The 16605-nt window shown below is 40.5% G+C and overlaps 1 protein-coding gene across 1 annotated transcript in view; it reads right to left on the bottom strand.

The window, feature by feature from the left end:
- asic4b (acid-sensing (proton-gated) ion channel family member 4b) overlaps positions 1-16605 on the bottom strand; it is a 65027-nt gene that overhangs the window by 15986 nt on the left and 32436 nt on the right. The window contains exon 3 of the mRNA XM_072683716.1: positions 2337-2481. Within this exon, the coding sequence (XP_072539817.1) occupies positions 2337-2481 (145 nt within the window). The remainder of the gene's footprint in view (positions 1-2336; positions 2482-16605) is intronic.

The following is a 16605-nucleotide window of genomic DNA, read 5'->3' as shown; positions in this document are numbered from 1 at the left end:
TAGATTAGCCAATTATCCCACCAACCTCTTAGTACTCCCCCCATCACATGTAATGCTCCTGACACTAGGAGGTTGAAGACTGATACATGCCTCTTCCAACACATGTGCATTCAGCCACCTCTTCTTTTTGATCTAGCACCAATGCAATGCCACCGGGAACCAACACGCTCAGGCCTTTATACTTCTGAAGTTAAAAACTGTGTAGTTACACATTGCTAATCACAGCAACAACGATGTAACTACTGGTGATGTATTCACTGTTGATGTTACTGTTATGTATTACAGTAGAGTACAGATTGTGTGATTACACCGTGTATCTTAACAGGTGTAATAGCATGTTTTCTCATATGTGCTTATACATATGTGCTGTGAGATGTGCTTGCATAATGGCACTGAAGTGGATAAACGCGTATTCACACAAGCTGTATTACTGTAATGCTTCTGTAGTAACACAGCCGATTCATCATCTGTAGCTACATTGTTCTTACATGTATCGTGAATGTGTAACTACAAAGTTATTAGAGACACATTCTAAAGTGAGACCAGGACAATATTAACATTCAGGGACTGAACAGTTCCAACTGAAAAGCAACCTCAAACCTTTAAAAACATACGGGGAACATGCTTGCTCTGTGATTAATCACAAGGTTGTGAGTACAATACCCACATCTGCTAAGCTACCCCTGTTGGGCCTTTGAGCAAGGCTCCAGGTGGTCTTCCTACCTGAGCTCTGACCCTGACTTTCTAAGCTTGGATATGCAAAGAGAAGAACTTCATTCTACACTAGCTGTTGGTGCAACATTTGCATGACAGGTAACAACACCACCTTCCCTGTGTCAGACTAGGGTTTGATTTCTGGCTGGGCAAACACACCACTCTACACCAATACAAGTCCTAACCTTACATACACCTGTGTAACAGGGTTCAAATGTAAGTCGTAACTCGTATTAGAGTGTCAGCCGAATGCTGTAAATGTAAATATCAGTCATGAGAAAATTATACGTAAGGCCTACTCACACCAAGTACGATTTATTTTGGACAAAAAAACGTCTGTGATTTTTGGTGCAGTGGAACCTTCACACAAAGTCTGCCGCATTTTCTGCCACCTGTGTTCTGTAAATGGAGCGAGAAACACCACAGCTCTCAAACATTTTAACTCTTTGTTTTTTACTTTTGCTCTCTTTAATTTCCTTCCTATACATGAATGCTCATTAGCGAGGGAAGCTAAAGTTTGCGGTTCTTTGTTATGGAATGTTGTTTGGGTCATAACCTCTAGTACTGTGTCCGTCAGAAATTGGCCTGTTAGCACGTAAATATTGTAAGTTTTAAGGTGATTGAGGCGTGTTAACGTGTTGACAGGGTGAGTTTGGACGTCTTAAGGTGTTTGAAATTGGGTGCTACCACGTCATTGGGTTCCGAGGGGGGAAACCTAATTATTGCATGAGGGAAGTCTAATGCTCCTTGCACACACTTGCACAGTTTCAGTCTTTCTGAGAACACAGTAGCTCAAGAGAGCAGTGAAATGAACCACCAAAAGAGGCTGTAAGCTTTAGCTGACCGATTTCAGCAGCTTGTTTATCACCAGTCCACCCAAACCGAAGGTAGCCCTTGCAATTCTGCAACTATAGAACTGTAGTATATTCTAAAAATGTACACTTGCAGCTATTCAGAAAAGTTTCTGGAGGCCATTTCATGATCTCCTGCTCCGAGCACAACAGTTACATATATGATACATGATCAGTACAAAGAGCTAGGAAGACCCTACATGACTACAACGTAGGGCGCACATGACTACATGTAGTCCCTTCGTCAACAATAGGTGGGCATTTTGATGCCAAATAATAGCATGAGCCCCCATCGTTTTCCAAAGGCCTTAAGGTGTCCAAACTTGCCCCGTTAACACATTAATTTCAGCTGCCTTAAAACGTCAAATATTTATGTGTTAACAGGCCAATGTCTGTTAAGACAAACGCAGGACTTGAGGTCATTTGCCAGCTTGATTTTAACGCGTCTATGCAGGAAATGCAGGAAATAGAGCATGCTCGGATTGAAAAACGTACACAGCACAGCGTGGCAAGCCATCAGTTTGAGACTTTCGGTGTGAAAGACATTGTTAATATACATGCTTTTTTAACTTGATTTACAATTTCTTTGTCTGTTTAAATTGGACTTGGTGTGAAAGAACCTGTAGTGTAGTAAATGACTAATTTATGGTCATAGTTTGCAGCTGTTTCATGATATTGATCCGAGAACAGAGCAGAGCATTGAAAAATCAGTGGCATTCCTCTAAGGGAAGGGCTTTTTTTTGATACTTTAGTACTTGTGGCTTCACTCACTGGTCTCTCTCCAGATGGGAAGGTACTCATCTTGTTCTATGTCCAGCATCATCTCCAGGCCGTTCCCCATGCCCCCCTGCCGCGTCCGCTTCGCCGTCGTCTTGTTCCCGTTGAACGTGTAGCACTTTCCATAGCGTGTGTACACCTGCAGTGCAGAAACACATGTGGCACGTCGTTACATTACGCACAAACACACCAACGTGGCCACTTTGCTTGCTTTTCATCTTTTGCAGGACCAGTCTGAGAGCTGTTTGAAATTTAAGTGTGTTTTGTTACGGCATAAAAGGCTCTGCGGACTTCAGACGCACATTTACTAATGAAACACTATCCATTTCAGTAGATGGGCCAAGAAAAAGCGGCAGCAGTCTCTGGCGTCATGTTTATATAAGCGGGGTTATAAACCTACGTGAAGGTTTGGTCCCTGCACTTGCACTTCAGTTCAATTTCAGTCCAATTCAAGAGCACTCTCTGTTCTCTGGCACTGAATGCAGAGCCCTTGTGCTTCTGCAGTAAGAAAGACAATGCTCTTCTGTTCTGCCAATGTAGTTTTGGCCTGGCAGGGCCATAAACACTTATGTAACGTTCCTCTCTGTCACTTTTATTATATCACACTGACCACAGACCCACACCGAGCCTTGCCCTCGTCTTTTGTGATGGAGGCCTTGTAAGTACAAATCTAATCACCCTAGAAAATGTTTTCTAAAACAGAGGTGAAACTGGAGAGGAGGCCCAAATTCATCATGAACTATGATGTCTCAATCTGTAACACACATACACACACACACACACTGAACGTCCTTGCTGCACAGTGGAGCCTGTCTTGAGCACATACATTGGCCAGCCCCTGCTAAAGCGTGGTTGTAAATATTGTGAATGGTCTGTGTTTAAAAGCCATTGCAGTTTTACAGTTGCAATAGATCTACTGCAACATACCACTTTCTTCGAGTGGGTCCGGGACAATTACAGAGCTCTAAGGAATGGGCACTTTAATAGAAACACCCACAGTACTGTGACAAACACTTAGAGCACCATTGATTTATTTCATTTCCAGCTGAAACAGCCTTTAGGAAGTATGAGGATTGGATAGACGATAATCCACTTGCATGAAAAGGGGAAAGGAGTTTCCAAAAGTAAAAAAAAAAAAATCTTTGAAATCTCTGGTGCAGTAGGTAAAACATGGGACAGTAGTGCAGGGACAAAGGACAAAACAAGAGACAGGGTACATGGACAAAAAGTACAAATGTGTGGATGTACATGTGTACAAATGTATGCATGAAGTCAGGGTGATTAATGTGCAAACTATGTTACTAAACTAATAAATACAAATAAATAAAAAATATGTAGTTCAGCAATTACGGTTGGGTGCAAATGTGCAAATGAAAGAGTACAGTAAGTTCAGGGGTGTATTCTGAGGTAGAAAAAGTGTTGTAATCAGCATTACATAAGTAAACAAAGTGTGCAGGGCAGTAATCAGTATAGCAGGCTTGGTGTTCAAGTAAAAGGAACACTGACAGGAATTGTGGGCCAAATCATTTTGCACTGGGTCCCCAACACCCCAAACCCTGTAAACGTAATATGCAACTTACTTATATACTTCTGTGGTAAATTATTAAATAACACACCTCGCTAGTAAGGTTGGACAATAGCTTAGCAATAAGCAGTTGGTTATTTTAAATAGCCATACTCTTCACAATTAGCTACAGTTAGCATGCTAGTCTCCTTGTGTAAAGATACAAAACCCTGCAAAATAGACTTATTTATCTAAAGCATTATTATATTATTGTCTAAAGTCACAAATATAATGCTCAAATGCACCAAACCAACACTAGGCCAGCAAAAAACAGCATAAACCAGCATAAAAGGCATGATAGTCTGCAAGGTATGGGAAAGTATTACAGGCTGAAGGTCTCATTATTACCATAGAAGTACCCATACACCAGTCTGTACAGAAGGCCATGTAGTTAATGAGTAATACACCTTAGTGTGTTATAAACCTTGAAGTGTTAAGGGGTTTAAATTTTGAATTGTAAAGATTCTGTTTAAATAGTAAATATAGAAATTCACATTAAGCCCCTGCAATTATGCCAACTGACAAGTCATTCAACACAGTTCCGCTCAGCTTCTTCTTGAGTTGGGAGTAGGGCTGTGATATGGGAATGGGTATAGACAGGGCTGCAGAGCCTGAAGATTATTCTGCCTGTCCTGGCTCAGAGCAGAGGCAGGGACAGCTAGCATGAATAGCTGCTAAAACATTGCCTGCATTGATTAAATGTCGGCTAAAAGAGGAATGAAATGTATTTGTGTTAAAAAATGTTAGCCTATTTCACTGTGGCCTAAACTAACAGGCTAATTGTCCACCACGTACGGACTACATCAACCTTACTTTCTGTTTTTTTTTCTTTCCCTCTCCTGTTTTTGTTTTCTTTCTTTCTTTGCGTTTTGGCAACGGTAATACCGCATACTACAATATTTTAAAATGTTGCCAGTATCTCAAAATGAGGACGGTATTTCAAAATTACGACATGTCAGAAGTGTCAGATTTCTGTTCTGTGTCTGTCTAGTTCACGTCCAAATAAGCTCAATTCTCAAGTATTTAAGAGAGCCACAGGGCGAGGGTGCTGTGGGAGCTCACTGATCGGTGATGTCACGCTCTGAAAAGTTGTGAGTTAACGTCTGAAAGGTAGAATCAAGCAAACCTGGATACCAAATGTCCTTGAAAATAGTCGAAAACACTCCCAAGACCATTCCCTCGATTCTGTTTGTGCTACTTACCAAACAAGAAAGATCAAAGAAACATGTTAACATTTATATTCTATGACAGTTTAATTGTTTAATATTGAAATAATAATACAAAAGAAATCATCCTTAGAATCACCTGGGTAGAGAAAACAGTACACAGCTCATGTACAGTAGAGGGAATTTCAGGTAAATTGTCAAATGCATACAGTAATTGAGCTAGTGGAGCTCAATGTGGATATGACGAGTGTACTGGAAGGATCGGAGTGATCAGTAGCAACCATGCAGCTCCTTGGAACTCCTTGGACCTTTTGACTCAATGCCGTGGGTCTGAAAAGGCATGGAGCGGATCAGGAATCTCTTACTGAGAGAAGCAAACAGGTAATAAGGAAGAACATTTGGCCAAATCAAATCTGCAGAATCTGTTGCCGGTGTTCTCAGAACAATGGACTGAGCACTCTTCACTCACTCAACAAGTGGCCAGTGAATGGAAGTGTAAAGTAAGTGTTTCTAATGAAGTGAACTATGACAGATATTTGGTTTTGGACCTAAAGATTAATTGACATTGTCATTTGTCATCTACTATATGAGCGTGATGAAATCTGAATCCACAAAGACTTTTTTCCCACAGATAGGCTTAAATTATGTTCAGAGTAGGCTTTCCACTGGCAGTGTAATTTTGACTGAGGTTAATCCGTGCCCAAAAACCTGGAACCCCACAAAAAAGAGCTGCCACCGCTTCTTCACCTTGGGTTTATGCTGACTATACAACCCCTGCCAAAGATAGTCAAAAGTTGCCTGCCCTATCTGATGTGCTCTCCTCCACGTGAGGCGGGGTTTGTACCTCAGCAGATGTTAAATCCCATCAGCGCTAAGCCAGAGTGAAGCAGATGGGATTAGACCCCGGGCCCTGCAGGGGTGAGAGAATATCTCCACAGCAAGCTTTAAGCATACTGAACACACACACATACTCACACACACTCCTTCTCTCCTCCTCCGTCTCTCTCTGCCTGTCACTCCATCTCACTTTCTACAGCCTTCATGAGGCACGGGGGTGTGGGGGTGTGGGGGGAGTGAGGGGGGTGTTCTCCTGTAAAACCGAAGGCAGAGTAGATCACGAATCTCCCGGTGGACCGTTGGACGGCACGTTAAGTTGTTTGCAAGCTTCCCAATGTCGAGAGACTTCCCCCGAGGGCTACGGAGAGACTAAGTTCACTGTAATGCTCTGTGTTCTTTAATGCATTTTTCATTCCTACTTGCTATTTGTAACTCGTGGCACCTCAAAGCAACGTGGTTGCATACTGCCACGTTAAACAGTATCGGAATAACAGGAGTGGAAAATACTTGAGTGACTGTACTCTTTATTGTATTGTATGGAAGATTTTGATGAGTAAAGCATAGTACCAACAAGCCAAAATATTATGACATTATCACAAATTAATTGAACAATTTTGTATGGTTGGTTAAAACAGTGCATATTAAGGTTTGCTGGATACAGCGGTATATGATCAGGCCCCCAAGCTGCTGCCCCCAAGTCTAAAGCACACCATTCTGTAGAACTGAGTCATAATGCAGTTTGGGTCGTAAAAGTGTTTGTGAAGGGTCACCACAAGACGAGCAATTGTGTCAATGCTTAGACATTTCCACTTCACAACAGTAGCACTTACGGTTGACTGGGGCAGCTCTGACAGGGCAGATATTTGATGGATTGACTTGATGGACAGGTGACTGCCTATGACTTGCCTTGTTTTCATTTCAAATCCATCGAGTTGGTGCACAAAGGCAAAATAACATTAGATGTTAACTGAACAGCTGGTTGCCTCTGTACACCTCTGCAATGGTTTAAAAATATTCCACTAACCATTTAAAACTTTTTTACACAGTCCCCCATTTTTACAGACTGAAATAATTGAACAAATAAACATTACTATAAATATAAAAAATATTCTGTTCTTAGAAGCAAATCCTTTGCAGTCAACGCCTTCCTGAAGTCTGGAACCCATGAGAATCACAAAATGCTGGGTTTCCTGCCTTTAAATGCTTTGCCAGGCCTTTACTGCAGCCACCTTCATTTGCTGCTTGTTTGTGCGTTTTCTGCCTTTCTGGTCTTCGGTTTGCAGTAAGTAAAAAGCTGCTTAATTGGGTTGAAGTCAGGTAACTGACTCTGACCTTTAAAATCATTACATTTCTTTGCCTTGAGAAGCTCTGAGGTTGCTTCCTCTGTATGCTTTGGGTCAATATTTATCTGTACTGTGAATCACTGTCCTGTCAGGTTTGCATAATTCGACTGGATCTAAGCAGAAAGTAAAGTACTACACACTTCAGTATTCATCATGCTACTTCTGTTAGCTGTCACATTATCAATAAACATCAGTGACCAAGTTCCATTGAATGCAAAGCAATAACAGTACCTCCACCATGTTTGACAGTTGATGTGGAATGCTTTAGATCAGGTAGCATTCCTTTAATCTGCACTACAATAACATCTGCTTCATTCCAAATCCACTGAGGGGGTGGGCAAAGGTAAAATTATAAACATTGTGTCACTGTCCAAATATTTATGGACTAAGTTCACATGTTGGTTTGCAGAGAAATGTGCAGGTGCGGAGACCTGAGGCGACTTTGACAAAGGCCAAATTGTTGGCCAGACGACTGGGTCAGCATCTCTGAATGAGTACTGAGTGAGTACCTGCTGACATCTGAGGAAGGTCAAATCATAAACTGGTGACAGAATGTTGGGCGCTCAAGGCTCATCGATATATGCAGGGACAATGAAGGATATTCTGAACTTACAAGAGCTACTGTTGCACAGGCCACAGAAATTCCTTCTTTATGGGAAGCATCACACCCTACTGTGTATGAGGAAGTGTGCCTACAGACTTGTCAGAGTCCCCAGGCTAACTTCTTTCCACCATCAAAAGCATCTACACTGGACATGTGAGCAACAGAAATTTGGACCTAGAAGCAATGGAAGAAGGTCCCCTGGTCCAGTGAAGTGTTATTTTATTCTTCTTTGTTTTTTTTTACATAACATGGCTGGTAGGATACGCATGCGCTGTTTACCTGTGGGATATGTTGGAACAACAGGTCCAATCATCAGAGGCTAACACTCCTTACTGACAAGACTTAAAGGATCTGCTATCACATAAGTCAGGGCACCTTCAGGGCAAGCTGTGAGCTTTTGGTGGCATGCAGAGGGCCAGCTTGGTACAAATATTACAAATAAGACCAGGATTTTTTTTGTTTGATTAAACCCTCCATCCATACCAATGAAAAACGGAACTGCCCTCAACTACATTAATTTATCTGTCTGTTATGACCAGCACTACCACGTCACACACCACTGCATCAAACACCACAGGAAAGAAAACATAAAACATAATATACTCCAGTATGTGTCCAAAAAACAAGACATGACAACATGCAACGAATGTAGGCCGGTTTTACAATGAGTTTAACCCATTACGATCTGTGACTTTTATTATAGCCTAAAGAAATTCTAATCGGTAGCTAAGTAAGTAATTAATTAATGAGCAATTAATTCATTTATTAATTTCATTCATTAATTTCTACATGTTTTTATAGATTTGTCAATTAATGTATTTTCACCTTTCAGTATGCCAATGAAGTATACTGAACAGACCCAGTAATTACTCTTTGAATGCTAGCTTGTTTCTGTAGAATTGTGAGTGGTTGCCATGGAATTTTAAGTGGTTGAAAGGGTGCTGCTAGGTGGTTGTTCTGTCAAAATATATACACTACCGCTCAAAAGTTTAGGATCACTTTTTGAAAGAAAAACACATTTTCATGCAAACAATATTGTCCATTTCACAATGTATCAGATGATTTTTAAAGAATAAAAAGTTTGTATTAAAGCCTATTTTTGTATAGAGGCTCTTTTATTTTGCATATAGTCCTATTATCAACAATTCTCACAAACTGGCTCTAACAAGAACAGAAAAAGGAGGGGGAGGCCCCGATGCACAACTGTGCAAGAAGATAAATATCTTAGAGTGTGCAGTTTGAGAGAAAGACACCTCACAGGCTGTCAACTACAGCTGCACTAAATGGAACCCGTCAAACACCAGTATCAGCATCAGCGGTCAAGAGGCGACTGCAGGATGCTGGACTTCATGGCAGAATTGGCAAGTAAAAGCCATACTTCACACTGGCCAATAAAAAGAAAAGACTGCGATGGGCCAAAGCGAAAAGACATAGGACAGATGAGTCCAAGTTTGAGGTCTTTGGATCAAACAGAAGAACATGTGTGAGGCGCAGGACCAATAAAAGATGCATGACCAATTCTTAATGCCATCTGTCAAGCATGGTGGAGGGAGCGTGATGGTCTGGGGATGCTTTGGAGGTGGTATAATAGGAGATTTATACAGAGTGGAAGGGATCTCAGAGAAAGAAGGCTACCACAAGATTTTGCAACGCCATGCCATACCCTGTGGACAGCGCTTGATTGGGGCCAATTTCATCCTACAACAGGATAATGACCCCAAACACACCTCCAAATTGTGTCGGCCGGAATTCTGACTGTAATAGAGTGGCCAGCACAGTCTCTGGATCTGAACCCTATTGAGCTGTTGTGGGAGCAGCTTGACCGTATGGTACGGAGGAAGACTGCATCAAGCCAATCCATGTTGTGGGAGATGCTACAGGAAGCATGGGGTAAAATCACATCAGATTACCTCGAAAAGTTGACAGCTAGAATGCCTAGAGTCTGCCAGGCTGTAATTGCTGCAAAAGGTGGCTTCTTTGATGAAGGCCAAATTTTAAGTACACAGTCATCATTTTCATTAAAATCAATATTTCTTACTCTGACAATGTCTGCATGTCCTGTTTATTTGCTTTATTTCATAATGTGTTTCCATTGAATACAAGACAATTTCACTGTGATCCCAAACTTTTGAGCAGTAGTGTATATATATATATATATATATATATATATATATATATATAATTTTCTGACCTGAAAAAAAGGAAACCTATCATGTGAAATGATATTATCTTATCAGTAGAATTAGAATTGTAGAATATTAATCCTATTAATAAATAAACTGTCTTATCTGGAATATAATGTTGATTATATTATTTTATATTTATGCAAATTGTTTGTAAAATTTGATTTGATATAATAAGGGTGTTGAAATATGTCTAATAAGGCAAACTAAAATCTCCGACCTTTAGGCTGGCCAAAATGATCTTGCAAGCATGACATTCCTGTATAGGATACAGTCATTTTTATTTCGGGGGGGAAATTTCACAATTACTTTTACCATTACTAATTGCTAATTCTAGGCAGAACACAGTTGACACGTGATCCAACCTGAGCATGACATTTTTATCACCCCACACAATGAATTTCACTCCAGTTCAGCGGTGCAGTATGAAGAGACTAATCATTGTACCGTGTCATGTGCACATAAATAAAACAAGCATTTCTCGTGCACCAGAACATGAGGCCTCGTGTTTCGCCTAAGTGACACGCAAAGGCATCTGTGATACATTTTTTATGAGTTAGTCTAACCTGCTAACTAATCTGGTGTGAAGATGAGTGAGGGGGAGAAAAGCGAGTGTGCAAGTGTATTTAACGTTAATTCCCTGTGACAGGAGACTTATGCGAGGTTTGTATTTATGCCTGTGGCAACACCCTTGCAGAGTCATTTTGTTAACACTGGGTAAACACTGCTGGGGTCTGCCACCACTTCTAAGCATGTATCAGAATGGCACGATGCGCACCTCCGTGCTCAACACATCAGGCCTTCAGTGGCCGTGGGCCATACGGCCCCAACTGGACAGTTATTGTGTCCTCCAGAGTCTTACAGGTGGCCTCAACGGGGACTTAGCCGTCATATGTCATCACTCTGAAGGTCCTGTGTGAAGGTGACCCTGCAGTGGAACCTGCTGGATGCCAGTTAAGATACGAATGAATGAATAGCCCTAGCACTAGAAGTCCAAAAACAGCTTACTGGATAGCAGGGGGCATTGCCCCATCAAGTGTGGTAAGGATGGTAATAGCAAGGTCTGACTCATCAGTGAAGCATTCTTCTGGAACAATTCTTTTCATTAAACCAGCCACACACACACACACACACACACACACACACACATCTCTTCTATTCATGGTTTCTTATGGAGGCAAAAGTGGTGCATTTATGGTTTCGCTTTTTTATTTATGGTTAACTTTTTGTACCATCTTTATTTTTAAAAGAGTATAATACCTTGGGTTTTCTAGTCCTTTAGAGAAGGCCAAATGATTTCTAAGATCTAAAACATGTTAATTTCATAGAATCATTATTTATACGAATGTCCCGATCATGTTACCCCCCCCACCCCATTCTATCCGAGTCTCTTAATGCTGACTATCAGCCGATACTGATCCGATCTTTGTGTTTATATAAATAACACAGTCACACAGTTTAGATAAGATGAGCTGCTGATTAATACTGATGTAAAAACACTTTATTTTTAGTAACAGTTTCTATAATGAGACATTCTGGACCGATTTATTTAGTTTATTTAACTAAATAAATGAATAAATAAAGACTTTTCTTAAAATTACTGTTTTATAGTGTGTTTAATATCTTATAATCTAGTCTGACTTTCTTCTCTGACCTATCAGCTCCCAGCACCTCTAAAGCACCGCAGTCAACAGTCACGTAATGTGTTCATCTTACTGGTACTCACTCCGGACTGATATCTGTAGTTATTTGCTGACTACTGGTGAGAAATAGCTGGTTTATAGTGGGTAAATGTGCTGTGATTTGGGTTTCTATAGCGTGTGTGTGTATTAGCATTAGCGTTAGCCTCTACTCGGTTCAGAATGTGCTCTTTAGTGCTGGTTTAAAAACAAAGGAAGGTAAGTGGTTCTCCCGCTAGTAAAACAGAGCCTTTCAGTGAGAGTTTTATAAAGTTTAATGTTCTGTTTGCTTGCTAAAGGGTTACGGCTCTCAACAAGCAAATCATTATGCAGTGATCTAAAGAAATCCTTGGACTCCAAATGCAAAAAAAAAAACTGGAACAAAGATGAATCCTCCCAGAAAAGAGCACAGCGCAGGAACTCAGAAAAGCATCTAAGGAACTGCAGGCCTCGCTTACCTCATGTAAGGGGAGACAAGAGTTGTCTCTGGAATCTGGCATTCCATTATAATTATACCAACTGTCAAACTTACACCAAAATTATACAAAAATTATACCAACTGCCCAGGCTTATCTAGCCTACATTATGGTGAGACTCCAAATGACTCAGTAATACAATGTCAGAACAAACAGTATACAAGAACATGAATTTATACTGCGCTTAAAGCAATTTATGGAAAATATGAATAATTATAATTATTAAACTGTTTTAAAAAAGCACAAAAAATATAACAGTCAGAATGGTGATTATGATTGGCATAATAAAGACTTGCATCTTGTGCATCTTTATCTGCTTCATGCATTAGTTAGCTTTGTGCATATCAAGTCTGACTCCATTAAGGAGTGCACATCAAACTAGTCTCAAAGAATTTAGAGCATAAAGTGTATTTGATATAACCTTCTCAGCCCGAGCGTCCAGGATACTTGACATTTTTGTCTGGGTTTTGTAACTCACCAGAAAGTTTTACATCATCACACTCACTTTTAAATGTTACTTGTCCACTATGGCTGTCTGTCAATCAGTCAAGGACATTCCTTTTTTTTTTAGCTTGTTTAAAAAAGTCCCTGAAATGACGTCTGCTGAGAAGAACACTGAATGCCTGTGACTGAACAAAACATACGTTTTTCTCCTTTAGAACTGAATTACTAAAATCTAGATACGTAGTATATAATAATATTTTAGACATTTATTGTTGCAAAAATAATGATATTAACAATATGAAAAAATAAGAAAAAAATAGAAAAAAAAAACATTGGTGTCCAGCTAGCTGGACATTTGGACTTTTGGCATATTGAATGTTGCTGTGTTTAGAAACGTATTGTAAAAATGAGCATCTTAAAATGTTTGGTCTTACTCAGGATTTTGATTATTTTTGAACTTATCTTCTTATGTATGTATTTTAAGACTGTTCAAGAAGCGAGTCTCAACAATCAATCAAGACTTCAATTAATCATGCTTCTTCCATGTTCCAGCATATCCATATGTGGATTTGGAGGGTTATTTAGTTGGTTAAAATGATCAAAATGTCCTGCATAAAGGTTATATATGCTTCCATACACAATAACACACACACATACATACATGTATTATATATGTTTTCCCTCAGGAGCAGATAAACCTGAACATATTGGCACTATGCTTAATGCCAGGTGTGGGCTAGAAGGGTATAAAGCCCCCCAGCACTAAGCTGTGGAGCTGTGAAACTATGTTCTCTGGAATGATGGTTGGTAATTCATTCAGTACTTTTGGGATGAGTTGGGGAGTTAGGGATGAGGTGGGGTGATTATCATCCAATGTCCTGACTTCACTAATGCTCTTGTTGCTGAATGCAATCAAATCCTCACAGCCATGCTCCAAAGTCTAGTAGAAAGCCTTCTTCCCTGGACAGTAGAGATAGTTACTCCAACAAAAACAAGACACACTCTTTTTAATGCCCTTGATTTTGGAACAAACCATGAATGAGGAGATGTCCCAATAGTTTTGTCCATTTAGTGCATCTATATAAAAGGTGTTTAAAGGAAGATACATGTATTAAATAATAACGCTAACAGTAAACACTGAGAAGTTACAATGCTTGCTTTGTACATGAATGTATTGGGAGTAATAATCTTGCAGATTTCATGCCCCTAATTCCAAGTCTTCAGTATACTTTTATTTTTATTTCTAGCCAAATTCTTTGATTTTATAAAATCCAGATCTGCCCCCCACCCCGCCCTCAAGTCTGTTATTTTAGGGTAAACATGCTGCATAATGTTGCGTTATCCCTGTTGACTGATGTACCCCTTTGTAACATATTACAGACTTCTCTCTAAAATGTGCTTTTCACTTTTTCCATGTAGACTAGCTTCTGTTATGATTTATGAATTGGGCATTCAGTGAATCTAAATGGATAGTTCAAAGGAATCAGTTCGCTGGACTGAATCAGTCCTCTCATCACTAGAAGGTAGGAGGGTCCTGGGAGAGGGGCAGGGCTTTGGGAAGGAGAGGAACAACAAGCATGTGTCGGCTAATTCAGAGTGGCAGGAGCGTCCCGAGAGATTCCGTGTGTTTCTGTGCATGCTTTCGCCTCACACAGGAGACATCGCCACTGCCAACAGGCCTGCCGCAGGCGTCGTGTCGTTTTTGAATGAGCTCCCTTGTTTTTAATTAATGCTCCACTTTACTTAACACAATAGCCCATTCCTCAGGCTTTCAATCTCTCCCTCACCCTCCAGGCTTTTCACTTCACTCTAATTCATTTCATACAAGTTAATGTGATGTCTTTCAAGAGTCCTTCTAAACCATGAACAGTCAAATCCTTTCTGGTTTGATTTTCTTAAACCTGGTTGACAGGCTATGTAGACAGTAGGCTTTCTTTCCAGATCACTCACAGTAATCTAATGTATCTAATACATTTATTTGATTGAGGATTTGACTGGATCTGTAAAGCTTATTCATCCGTCCAACACTTGCTACAAAAGAACACGTCTGTGGGCAAAGCAAGGACAGGTCAATTACAATGTGTAACCTAAAGCCTACATCTTCTGAAACTGTTCCACTTTAGATGCTACCTCCCAGAAGAACCACTATATGTAATACAAGCACAATTTCCATGAGCCATGAGGAGCGCCTGCCCTCTCCTGTGATAAGATACCTATTCCCTGACTCCACAGAGGGAACGTTTGAGGACTGCATAACACTCGGCTTGCGTTAGCATCTCTGGTGCGCTTTCACGCTGTGTAAATTGAATATTACCTCAGTGAATGTGTCTCCTTTGCGGTGTAAAAAACACAGACTCACTGCTACATGCACAAGCAAGTCCCTCAGTTTCTCAGAAAAAAGCAATTTCCAAAAGTAGTTCGCATATGACCGGGGGTTTGCTTAAAGGACACACACATACACATGGGCAGCTCACACACACACACACACACATAACCTTATCCTATCCCTTCTGCTCCTTCTGCTCAAATGCCCAAAGGAAATGTAATATGTAATGCAGTGGTAGACCCATACCATGTTCACTGGGGCTCCAAGGCAGTTGTGTTCTGTTCGCCAATCGCATGAGTGCCTCCAAGTCAATAGAAAGAGATGTATCTCTGTCTCTTTCTTTCTCTCTCCTTCTCTCTCCCTCTGTATTTCTAGCTATAACTGTGGATTGGATTCAAGTCCATTGCAGGCAGATCCTGCCGGCTGCCTCAGAACTGATTCCATTGAAAAATAGACATTTTTTTTTGTATATAACTCCTACAGGGCTGGAGTCAGTGCAAAAGTCAGAGCGAACCTTGTATTTATTTACTTTCTAGTCAAGCAAGCTATTTAACACAAGCTAGTCATCTTTCAGGAGAGACTGCTGAAGAGATTAGATATGAGGAATATAAAAGGGAACGGAATATGAAAGGAAAAGCAAGGTCAGTTCCCAAAAAAACGAAAAAAGGGACCCCTAACAACCATGCAAGACCTGGTGGACCACCAAAGCTATCCCTATCAGACAAATAGCATTCAAAGATTTCCTTTTTCAGACAGGAGGAAATCAAGCTCCACTCTTGTGTCAGATTTGATAACATCCACAGAGGTTCTCTTCATCCTTCCACTATAAGAAGACGATTCAATGCTGGGGCCCTAAAGGTCAGACCACACCGACCAAACATTTTAGGACAAAGCCCAACATGCAGGTGGCAGACACCGGCAAACATTACCCAAAAAACAGCAGATCTTCATTATTAGGAATGATAAGGACTTGGACATTCTAAGCCCTATTCAGACAGGATTAAATTCACATGGGGTCCTGGGCTAATTCTCGTTTTCACAGAGGCTCCTCGTGAGTCTATTCCCGTTCCTAGGTGCATGTATCAGAGCTTATTTGATAGATATTTAAAACTTTCCGATTCACTGAAGAAAAACTAGAAAATGAAGACAAAGCTGGTTTATCCTCTTTACACCTTTTGTACCAGCAACAGCAGCAACACCAGCTTTTAAATAGGTTAGCTTCATCTCAAATAAGATGGTGAAACACCAATAATAGGACTGCATCTCCCCAGGGAAGGTCTGAAGTGTACTTTTTTTGTTTTTTGTCAATAACTAAGTCCTCCCAGTCTAAAACGAGGAAAGCGTGAGTTGAATTTCCTTGTGTAAAGTCATGGCCAACTGCCCGAACATCATCGAACACAAACATGCATGGATTCAACATGTCGAATTCAACCAAATGAAACACAGCTGTGGCACTCCGCCCGAACATTCGTGTTTGTTTGTGTTCGTTCATGTTCATTTAGTCAATGTATTCTGGCCTTTAAAGGAGCCGTAGTTTGTCTTGGCATACGTTGGTACTTTGAACTGTGAACCATAAACACTGCTGTGTTCTCTTTCAAAGCTGTCTTGACTCGTTTGATTTGCACCCCCAAAATTAACATA

This window comes from Salminus brasiliensis, chromosome 7 (assembly GCF_030463535.1).
Source record: "Salminus brasiliensis chromosome 7, fSalBra1.hap2, whole genome shotgun sequence".
Lineage (NCBI taxonomy): Eukaryota > Metazoa > Chordata > Actinopteri > Characiformes > Bryconidae > Salminus > Salminus brasiliensis.
This window is presented reverse-complemented; position numbering and strand designations above follow the sequence as displayed.